At 40.2% G+C, this 11,697-nt stretch overlaps 1 protein-coding gene across 6 annotated transcripts; it reads right to left on the bottom strand.

Moving 5' to 3' along the window:
* Positions 1–19: 19 nt before the first annotated feature.
* On the bottom strand, positions 20–3,668 carry LOC121751613 (protein FAR1-RELATED SEQUENCE 5-like). Of its 6 annotated transcripts, none has more exons than XM_042146393.1 (4): positions 3,532–3,668; positions 3,107–3,183; positions 2,371–2,499; positions 20–2,174 (listed from the first exon to the last, which is right to left on the bottom strand). In XM_042146393.1, the coding sequence occupies exon 4, from the start codon at positions 1,550–1,552 to the stop codon at positions 173–175; it is 1,380 nt and encodes a 459-aa protein (XP_042002327.1). In that variant the 5' UTR covers positions 1,553–2,174; positions 2,371–2,499; positions 3,107–3,183; positions 3,532–3,668; the 3' UTR covers positions 20–172. The 6 variants fall into 6 exon arrangements, with proteins under 6 accessions (XP_042002327.1, XP_042002331.1, XP_042002329.1 ...); XM_042146397.1 differs by having other exon boundaries at positions 20–1,317; XM_042146395.1 differs by having other exon boundaries at positions 2,389–2,499.
* Between the last annotated feature and the right edge of the window lie 8,029 nt (positions 3,669–11,697).

The following is an 11,697-nucleotide window of genomic DNA, read 5'->3' as shown; positions in this document are numbered from 1 at the left end:
AATATGGATGGATCATACCTTTTTGTTATTCATGTATTTTCCCATCAAATAAATAAAAGTCATATAAGAAGCACAAAAACAGGAAGTACAGTTTAATGTAAGGAAAATTGTTCTAAAACAACTTACTTCAAAAAATAATGTCTAATTAGGAGTTCTGGTGCCAAACTTCTTTTCATTGATTGGAATCTGATGCATCACTAGTCTTCTTCTTCTTACTTTTCTGAAGATGATCTGTTCTTTGTTTTCGTCCCTTCGAATGTGAAGGATCCAACATATCATAAGATGAGCTTGAAATTTCAGTTTCATCCGTTGCCTTCCTTGTTTGCCATGTAGTCTCCAGTGCCTCAAGAGCTGATGTCATAGCATTCAATCCATCCTCAATGATTGCTCTTGCCTCTTCATTTTCTTGGTCCTTTAGAACAAGATTGTAATACTTTTTCACCATTTTCTGCCTCCAAGTAGCTGAATTTTTACCCTTCTCAAACCTCCCTGATACAGATTTATCCCATAAATCTTGTTTGGCGAATTTTGTCCATCTTCTCTTAATATAGCACTCTGGTATTTGAGGTATAGAATGAACATGCATAATTCTCAAGCAATGGCAACATAATAGTCCACATTCCTCGAATCTCTTGCATGAGCAACTTACCAAAAAATCCACTGCATTAAAATTCACTTGGTAAGATGTGATCTCATCAGCCACGGTTACGTAATAAAGTTTAACATCATGTTCTTCAGATAAGAACCTGATTGAGGTGGAAATGGATTTCAGGAATTCTTTTTCAAAATCTTTAAAAATGGTCTTAGTATACACCTCAGACGCATGCTTGAGAAATCCAGTCAATGGTAAGCATGAGGTGGGCTTTTCTCTTGAACATTGGAGTTCATCATTCCTTTCGTTGCTTCTCCAACGCTCGACTATATTCTTAAAGATGATACACAAATCATTCAAGTTGGCTGTCTCTTTTGCATTGAATCCTATAGTAGTATTTGTGCTTTCACTTCTTTGTGAAGATAGAATCCCAGCAGAAAAGATATCATTGTTGTATGCAGTGGACCACTTATGTCTTAAATCATACAGCCTTTTAAACCAAGAGTTGTCTTGTAATCCGTAGATTGAAACCATGGAGCTCCAGCACTTCTCAAATTCATCTCCATTTCTACACCCAGTTAAACACTTCTGAAATGCATCATGGAAGAACTTGTTAGCTTTTAATTTCTCAAACTCATTTACTCCACTTTGGTACAAATGCCATATGCACAGCCTGTGCATCGTCGTAGGAAAAACCTTTCTCTTTGCATTCCCAATTGCTTGGTCTGGATATGTAAACAATGTCATAGGACTTTGACCCTCCATAGATTTCTTGAAAACCTCAAATAACCATTCAAATGACTCAGTCTTCTCATTTGTCACAAATGCACAACCAAACATAACATTTTTCCAATGGTTATTTATCCCGACAAATGGTACACAAATCAAATTATACTTATTAGTTCTATGTGTTGTGTCAAAGACAACAACATCTCCATATATCATATAGTCCTCTTTCATCTTCGAGTCTCTCCAAAAAATACTACTTATTCTGCCATCATCATCTAACTTAATTCTAAAAAAAACTCTGGATCCTCAACAACTTGTTGGTACAAATTGTCAATTAGCGCCTGTGCATCCCCTCCTATTGAATTTATTTTTACATGGTCACCCCCAACATCATGTGCTATGTATCTAAGTGAATCAACTTGTCTGGTTTCAGAAGAGATCATATCATCAATAACAATAGCCTTCTCAATGTTAACTGGTCTTTGAGAACAATGCATGTAAATCCATTCTTTTCTAGAAAGTGGATGATTATGTTCTGTGTTATGATCAACTACTTCATACATACAATCTGCATTCAGTTTAACCTTCAAGGAAGCCTTGCAATTTGTTCGTGTGATGAATGTAGTTTTGTTTTTTCCTTCATTTGTTGAACTAGGGGTTCTACCCTTTCTAATTCCTTCACATGAGCACACCATCCATTTATGAACCAACACCCCAGCAACATTATATTTTGAAGTTGATCTTCTAACTCTAAACCCAATTTCAAGAGCATGATTGCAATATAAATCATATATATCTTCAACTTTTTCTCTCTTGAGACCCACCAAAGAACCAGATAAACATGTATTATCACCTATAACAAATAAAGCTACCTTATCAAATACTATCATGTATGTTCACAGTATCAATTTCTAGAATAAAAGTATCATTCACTCTAAGAGAAACATAATAACATTAAGACTGGTCTTATATTCATTAGTATCTTTATCTTTTTGCATTCATGCATGTTTATTTTCATCAAGTTAGTAAAACTGTAATATAGATATTACCTTCATCGTGTATCTTACTTTGTTCTTTTTCAGCACGAGAATCATCATATTTATGAGCAAAATCATAAACTACTGCACCCTGTTCTTTGTCGGTGTTAGATTGATCTCGCTCCTCATCAAAATCATCCCCTATTGCAATTTCAAAAGGCAATAACAAGAAAAACTTAATATTTTATCATTGTTAATCATACAAGGCAGTGTAATTCATAGTTTGGAAAAGAACCAATAGAAGCACAATAAATTCCATTGGAGAAGGCAGCATGACAAAATAACTTCTTCCCTCCAGAAATTCTCTTTTTGTTCATCAACTAATCATGAGACTTGTTTTTATCTACCGAATCCCTCTTCTTATTCCACCCGATGAAATCCCTAGTGCTAGCCATTTGTAATCTTAGGAAAGCAAGTACAACTAGTGAGACTTTCATATACATATGAGCATGTTTCTCTTATAGATCGGTCGTTGGACTAACTCGTGACTTCTTACTTTTCTTGCTAAGGAAATAAAAGGATGCATTCATGGTCGTAAATACAGTGTGCAAACTGTTTCAAATAACATGCATTTATGGTCTGTGCCATTATGATGGACTGGGACAAGTCATATTCTTCTTAGCAGACATTTCCATGCTTAGCTGAAATAACAAATTTGCGTATCCCAAATTCCCACACAAAACAAATGAAACCTAGCATAAACCTTATATGCATCAACATCAGAAATAGCAAAAATCTGAGAAGTTACCTTTCCGGTTGGTATTACTCTGTTCTTCAATTTCCATTTTTAGTTTTACAGCAGTGGATAGTTAAGCTCATTCAGACCTGATAAACGATGAAAAAGTAAGACCAACAAAGTAGAGCATAACAAGCAATTCTACAAACACTTGGTGGGTGAGATCAATCATCAAGTACTTCTGTAATGAAGATAAAATTCATCTCGCCAATTGTTACAATTACAAATTAACCAATTCGAACTCATATACAAACAGAGGAACGATAACCACAGTTAACATGCATGATTAAAAAAAGAGGTATAAAAACACACCAACCTCATTGAAAAACATACAAGTGTGAAGAAGTATAAAAACACCTCAATTTACCAATTACAATCACACCCCAATTTGGAGAGCAAAGAGTATGAATAAAAAGGTTAATTAAATCAAGCTTAACCTCAAACTTCATGCCATCGTCGGAATGATTGTTGTGGCACAGCAGAGTGGTGGTGGATGATAAAGACGGGTGGAGAGCAGATTGTCAATTACAGCATGTAAGATTCTTTTCTCTTTTTTTTTTCTAGAAATTGTGGGGGTTTCTTTATTTCAAAAAACTTACATAAGTATATAATCAGAAAGTAGACTTATATTAGTCATTTCGTGTACCACTTAATTATGCTCTCATGCATTTTATTGAATTTAATTTTACAGTAGTATTAGATGCTTACGGTAAGCCAAACTTGTACTATGAGTTTGTTATTATTGACACTAGGAGATTAAGTCAAATTTATAAAGATAAAACAATGTCTACATCAAATAAAAACAAAAATAACTAATTAATTATGTAATGTAACAAAAATTTAATACTCCATTCAATATATTAAATAAAACTATATACTATGAAAATTATATAATCATAATCAATAAATACAATAAAAGATCAAAATAATTTACAAAGTAAATCTATTATAATTATAAATCTTTATCACAATAATTATTATGATTACACCATTATACATTTATTTAAATACAAATATTTTTTTTAACAAATTGACAAAATCTCTCACCTATAAATCTTGCATTTATGTGTTTACAACATTTAATAACACATCAATCCGAAGAACGTGGAATGCATTTAAGCACATAAAACGGGCAATTGACTTCACCAATGTATCATTGATTCACCATAGATTTGTACTAAATCAGTCAATCTTTGTGTGTGTTTAATCGCATAGATTTGTACTTAATCACATAAGAAATAGATACAAAAATGGCACACATTACTCCATCCAAAAGTGTTATTAAAGAATCTGAAACTGGATTGGAAATTCAATATGCTTTTATTTTTATGGTATATAGTATAAGAATTTCCAACAAAACTGATCTCTGTGAAATAATTAAACATATGGAGTATATAGTTAGACTAACATACCATGGATGCTCCTTAATAAAATAATGTACTGATTACATCATTTTTTTGCGTAAGAACAATGAATGAAATAACAGAGTCGATGACGGGAAAATGATGCTTTGAAATATATCGTTGATAATTCCCCGTTTATAGCCTTCATCTACGAATATGAATATTCAGTTAATTTACAAAACCTTTTTACTTCCGCTTTCCTCCTTTATCACAAAGAATCAGAAAAATCTTTTCACGTCCATAGTTTTATTACCTCGTTCGTCCCACTCTAAGTGATACATTTTTCTTTTTGATAGGTCGCACTGCATATGACATATTTTTAAATATAGAAATATCACATATTTTTCCTCAACTCTAACTTTATTCTCTCCATTTATTTACAAAATAACACTACATAAAATTTCATGTTGAATTAGAAATATTTCATTTAGAGTAGAATTAGAAATACTCCATTTAGAGTGGTACGAAAGGAGATATGATATATGTATTGCCATTTCCAAATAATCAATGACGTAGCCATACTGTTTCATGCTCTGAATTGATTATTAATTAATTAGTTTTAATGGCGTCATTATTTAGTAAGATTAGCCGACTGTTTTTTCATAAAATGCTTAGAGAAATTCATCGACATTTCCGAATAATCAGTGGCATAATCTATTGGTCTCACGCTCTTAATTGATTATCTCTATTCTCTAACGACATTCTTGTAAATAAGCTCAAACCTCACCTTTTTTCAATACTCCTACAACAATTAGCAAATTTTCTTCTAAATAACAAATTTTTGCCTCCACTTTTCTTTCTAGGGGATGGATGTCCATCGCGAAGCAAATCGGTTGGCAGACTTTATAGCTAATTGGGGTTTGAAGATGCACGAGATCTTTCGACTGTTAAACGATCCTCCAGGAGGCATTGGTCATCTACTTCAGCTAGATAAGATAGGTGAGGTTGTTTCACGATCTAGATAAGACATGTGAAGCTGTTTCACGATGTAGATAAGATAGGTGAGGGTGTTTCACGATCTGTTGCTGCCTAAGCATTTGTTCTCCTAGAGCTTTGGCTCTCCAACAAAAAAAAAGAATAAAGTTTAAATTAATTATTAACACTTGTCTAAAACAACTTTTTGTCCTACGTGTAGTAGCCTCATTCATAAATAAGATTTTATTCTATAATTAACAATTTTATCAAGAAAGTGATGGGCAATATCATTTTGACCATATTAATGAGTTGATTAACATTCTAATTAATCATACTATTACTGAATTATTTTATGTTATGCTTATGCAACATGAAACTATAAATTACAGTAGATCAAAATATATTATTTAGGACTAAATACAAATGACCAATTTCAAAGTGTAGTGTTTATTTTGTGGTTTAAACACATGGGCTTCCAAATGAAACGCAGCGGAGGGTATAAAGAGAGAAATGGTGTGATGGAAAAATATTAAACACATGCTACTTCTATTTCTTCTATTTACTCTTTTTTTACCAATTTCTTTTATTTAATAAAAATATGCAATCGGTCAGGGCAACTTTCTTCATTGATTAGCTATTAAAAATATTATGGATGATTTTTTGTATTATTTCTTTTTCAATTATGATACTGATGGGGTACGTACTAAACAAGCCCAATAGCAGTGACGGCCCATCAGCCCAAAGACCAAGGAAGAGTATCAGTTCGGCATTACCAAAGAGTTCGGCCCTAGCCTACAGCTCGGTAAAAGCCGACCAATCAGTTCGGCATTACCAAAGAGTTCGGCCCAGCCTACAGCTCGGTAAAAGCCGACCAATCAAGCTCTACTCTCAGATCGGTAAAAGCTGCTCGGCAATAGTTCAGCAGTTCGGTCTCAGTATTCGACCGAACTGGGAGATAGTGGACTCATGCAGAACCTCCACGACCTCCACTACACGATCTATTTAGTAGTGGACCCATGCAGGATCTCATGACCTCCACGACATCCACGATCTAATTAGTGATGATGTAAGCCACGACCTAATTAGAGATGATGTAAGCCACGACCTAGTTAGTGGTGATGCAAGCCACGATCTTAGTTCAATGTATAAATAGAACTTAGATCAGATAGGAGAGGAGGCTCTCTAGAGATCAAATATCAAATAGCAAGTCTGTATTGTAAGCTGTAGAAAACAGATCAAGCAATACAACTCTGCCCTCTTTTCTTCCCGTGGACGTAGATTTACCTCAGTAAATCGAACCACGTAAATCTCTGTGTCGTGATCTGTATTTTCCTGCATTCATCATCATCAAAAATTCGCCAAACCATCACTGGCGCCGTCTGTGGGAAACAGAGAACCAAATTTGTGATAAAGCGAGTTTTTGATCCTTTTCCACCCCAAAAAAATGCATACCAGATCACATACTACCCGCAATACCGTTCGTGAAAACCATGAGGAAGCTAGTCCAGCCCGCAGGTCCGGAAAACAGCCTCGGGAGACATCTACTTCCAGTTTTCACGATGAAGGAACAAGCCGCTCAAAAGGTCCACACACCGAGTCTTCCCAGCAGCCTGATTTGAATGAGGCTGTCAAGCTGTTCTTGGCTGAGAAGCAGGATGAGTTCTTAGCCTTCCTGCAAAAGAGCCAAGAACCGAAGACGAAAACGGTGGATTCTCCTTCCTCATCCAGACATGAAAGTCACTACCGCAGTAGTGCCGTGTCTTCCAGGAAGAAGAATCCTCAACCCCGACATGTTCCTGTTCCTCCTCGGTACCGGAATCACAGGAGATCTCCATCTCCTCCATACCGAAGAGATGTCGGGTTCGCCATGTACGGAGCATTGAAGACTCCGTTCTCGGACGATATCACCCGAACTCCCCTTCCACAGAACTACCGAACTCCGTCGATGACTTATGACGGGTTGGTGAATCCTCATGACTTCCTGGGACGCTATCAGTATAACATGGTGAACCAGGGTCTCAATGAGGTCCATATGTGCAAGCTGTTTCCCGAGCTGCTTATCGGGAACGCAAGAAGGTGGTTCGATAGCCTCCCCAAAGGCAGCATTAGATCTTACCGAGATCTAATGGATGCTTTCCACAGGAGGTTCTTTCAGAAAGCGGAAGCCCGAATCACTTCGGCTCAGCTGCTTTCTACACGTCAAGGTCTCGACGAAAAGATCAGCGACTTTATGACGAGGTTCCACAAGGAATGCCTACAAGTAGATGATCTCAATGATCTACTTGTCATTTCGGCATTCCAAAATGGAATCCTGCCCGGAGCTCTCTACAGAAAGCTCGTGGAATGCAGTCCGCAAACAGCTCAAGAGATGTGGGACATTGCGGACCAGTTTTCTCGTGCCGATGAGGCAGACCGTCTAAAACGGTCTTTAGACAGCTCATCTAGAGAAGACAAAAAGAAGCCCGATCATAGCGATCAGAGGCTTCCTCGCCGAACTCCTTCCCTACTAAAGGAGGGATAGCGGTCATCCGAGGTGATCAAAAAAGAGCAAGAGTGTTTGCAGATTGCGCTTAAAAGTGCCGAGCAATCAGATCGGCACCATCAAGCATAGCAATCACTGCTGCCGGAGTCAGAGGCAGGCGAAATGACCGAAGTCACACCGGAGCCGAACTCGATGGTGTACGGCACTGAAGCCGTGATTCCGGTTGAGAACAGCATACCCAGTCCCCGAACTCTTAATTTCTCAGCAGAACTGAATGAGGACGGACTGAGAGCCGAACTAGATCTGGCCAAAGAAAGAAGAGAATTGGCCTGCATAAAAGCAGCCAAGTACAAGGAGCAAGTAGCCCGGTATTATAACCAAAGGGTGAAAAAGCTGCAATTTCAAGTGGGAGATCTCGTCTTGAGAAACAACGAAGTAAGCCGAGCAGAAAAGCTGGGCAAACTCGAACCCACATGGGAAGTTCCATATCGGGTGCCAGAAGTCCTCGGCAAAGGGTCTTATAAATTGACTCACATGTCAGGAGAACAAGCACCCCGAACATGGTACGTTTCCAACCTCAAGAAGTTCCATTTGTAAGAGACAGTCCGGTCAGTCAGTCTTGTGTCTAGTTCGGTCCTAGGGGTATGTGCTTTCTTTGTTTTTTTACTTGTGTTTCATGTTTGTCTATGTGCGTTTTGTCTGTCTATGTGCGTGTCGTCTCTTACAAATGTTACTGAGGTATCTTGTTCTTCAAAGGCTGATCCCCTTTTTAGAACATATATAAGCCAACGATTGTGAGTCCAAGCTTCTAAGGAGGATACAAGACCACAATTCAGCTTAAAAAACAAGCAGTTCGTCTGAAACGAACTGCAACAATAAGCCAACGATTGTGAGTCCAAGCTTCTAAGGAGGATACAAGACCACAATTCAGCTTAAAAAACAAGCAGTTCGTCTGAAACGAACTGCAACAATAAGCCAACGATTGTGAGTCCAAGCTTCTAAGGAGGATACAAGACCACAATTCAGCTTAAAAAACAAGCAGTTCGTCTGAAACGAACTGCAACAATAAGCCAACGATTGTGAGTCCAAGCTTCTAAGGAGGATACAAGACCACAATTCGGCTTAAGAAACAAGCAGTTCGTCTGAAACGAACTGCAACAAAGGGAAAGTCCGATCCACGCGATAAAACTCGCCGAATTAGGACAAGGGAAAGTCCGATCCAAGCGATAAAACTCGCCAAATTAGGACACAAGCTTAGTCCGGTCAAAGAAATTTACTTCATAAGACCAAAGACGAGTCCGGTCAAAGAAGTTTATTTCATAAGATCGAGGACTAAGTCCGGTCAAAGAAGTTTACTTCATAAGACCAAAGACGAGTCCGGTCAAAGAAGCTTACTTCATAAGACCGAGGACGAGTCCGGTCAAAGAAGTTTACTTCATAAGACCGAGGACGAGCACGATGAAATTTTTTTCGCTGAGCTGTAAATACGCAGTGATAGAAGCGAAATGAAGATTTCATTTATTAAAACTTGTTCGGCATACAATTCTGCTGCCCTACGAGAAGGCGTTACGCCATTACAAAGGACTATTCTACTGTCCCTGGTTGCTAAAGTTGAGCCATCTATTCACAAAATCCTCGTGAAGCCGAGTTCGAGCGTTCTCGGCAGCTGAAGAATAAGCAGGTCGACGAGATGCTCTAATCGACCTACCGCCTCTTCCCTGAGCCCGGGAAGCTCTAGCACCTCGGCGGCGAAGAGTCTCTTCACGAAGCATTTGTTGATCTTGCTCACTCATAATAACAGCTCCTCTACGAACTTCAGTCCGTCCTTGTCTTGACGTTTCCGGTTGCTCCTGAGTCCGTTCTCGTCTTGACGTTTCCGGCTGTTCCTGAGTTCGTTGCTGACTTGGAGTAGGGTTTTGAGCAAGTGAATCAGGGGTTCGAGCTGGAGTGCGACCATCTGTTGGCGGGAAATGCCTAAGGAATCTCTCGATTGAGGGACGCCGGGAAAGAATAATGTCGTACCGAGAAGCCCAGCGCCGCAATGATTTCACGACTTGTTGGCAAGCCGAGCTCTCCAGCGCATTGTTCCTCCGGAGTACGTGATATTCCTCCCACAGTTCGTCAACTCGTTCCTGAACTTCAGAGATGGTCATTCCCCCGCGCCTGCAGATGAAATCCTCATACGCAGTCCTCTCAGCGACGGCGGTATTCAGCTCGGCCTCCAGATCTTTCTTTTCGGACTCTAAGTCCTTATTGTCGGCCTCCAGCTTCACTGAACGAGCCAAGAGTTCGTCATTCTTCACCTGGTCAGCTATGGCTCTTTTCTCAGCTTCGTCTAAAGCCGAAGAGTACAGCCGCTTCCAGTGAAGTACCTCCAGCTCCTTAAGAGTTCAGAATATAGAGCAGCTATGTCAGTTCGGCATTTCAGATTACTGAGCAGGTAGTAAACCACAACAGGAGTAAAAGAGAGTACGAAAGGCTATACGAAGACACAAGAGCAGAAAGAAGAATTTTTTCATTCATAAGAAAAAATTTTTCTACACAAGGGCTTCAAGGCCGTTTTACAAGAAGGAAGAAACTAAACTAAGAGAAGGGAGACGAAATCATACTCCGCCAGCTTCGTCTCCGCCTTCTCGGTGAGGTTCAGCTTCCTTCTCCTTGTCTGCTTCAGCTTCAGCCTCGGCCTCCCTGCTCTCCCCAGCCTGCTCGGCGCCACCGTAGCCGATCTGCTGCGCCTCCTGCTCGGCCTGCTCATCGCCGGTCTGCCGCTCATGCTGCTCGGTCTCACCCTCTCCATGGAAAATTGGAGCGGGTGAAACTGACCCTATGGAGGCAAAGATAGCCTCCATGTTCTCATCGCGGTCAGCTCGGCAACTACGAACTTGGTCTGCAGAAAGCAGGACCGAGGACGAAGCAAGCTCCTCAAGCACCGGCAGACTCTGAAGCCGAGCTGCTATCTCTCGGCTGTACAGAGGCAGGACGACGTCGGCCCCCTGCTCGGCTTTATCGGTCATCAATTTCAGCAGATCACCGACAAAGGCCGAAAATTGGTTGCTCAGAAAGAGTTTCTCCGCGAAAGCACGGAGAGCCTCTCCTTGGGCAACCACGGCGGCAGCGTCCCTCCGTTTCGTCTGCTCTCGCTGGATGACGAGCTGGTTTTTGACAAACTGAGCTTCATCCTGGGCCGAAATCCTAGCAGCTCTGGCTTTCTCAAAGTTTGCCTCAGCCTGCTCGGCCCGGTGACAAGCAGCCGCCAACTTCCTCTGCATCTCAGCATAGTCGTTGGACGCTTTGGAGAGTTCGACGGCGACGAGCTTGGAGAGCATATCGTTCCTCTGAAAATGGAAAAAGCAAAAAGTCAACAGAGGGGCTACAAAAAATACAGAGAAAAAAAGCAAGGCCAGAAAATCAAGAAGAAAGTTCACCTCGGCGAAGTCCGTGGGCCATAAAAATGGCTCACAGATATGCTCCGAAGGAGGCGCCAAGACCACGTCTTTCTCTGGCGCTCTTGGGGGCTTCTGGGTCTTCCCCTTCCTACTTGCCGAAGTCGACTCCGGCTTCTTTGGATCCGAAGAGGTCTTTTGCCTCTTCGGATTCTTCTCGGCATCAGGCGCCGAGCTGGTAGCCTTCTCTTTCTCCGGCTCCTTAAGCTCGGAGGATTTGCGGCTAATCTTATTCAGCATGTACACTGCCAAAAAGCAAGAAAACAAGGTTAGTTTTCGTCGTCAAAGCAGTAATGCATAAAAAAGAAATCCTCACCCTCAGCCTCTTCGTCCGAAGACGAGGAGTCGAACAAGAAGTCG

The sequence above is a fragment of the Salvia splendens genome, chromosome 10 (assembly GCF_004379255.2).
Source record: "Salvia splendens isolate huo1 chromosome 10, SspV2, whole genome shotgun sequence".
Lineage (NCBI taxonomy): Eukaryota > Viridiplantae > Streptophyta > Magnoliopsida > Lamiales > Lamiaceae > Salvia > Salvia splendens.
The sequence above is the reverse complement of the archived record's forward strand: the minus strand, read 5'-3'. Positions and strand labels throughout refer to the sequence as shown.

Bases quoted from the DNA above. Each gene is read 5' to 3' on its own strand.
- LOC121751613 (XM_042146392.1), bottom strand. From the start codon at position 1,552: ATGAAAGAGGACTATATGATATATGGAGATGTTGTTGTCTTTGACACA.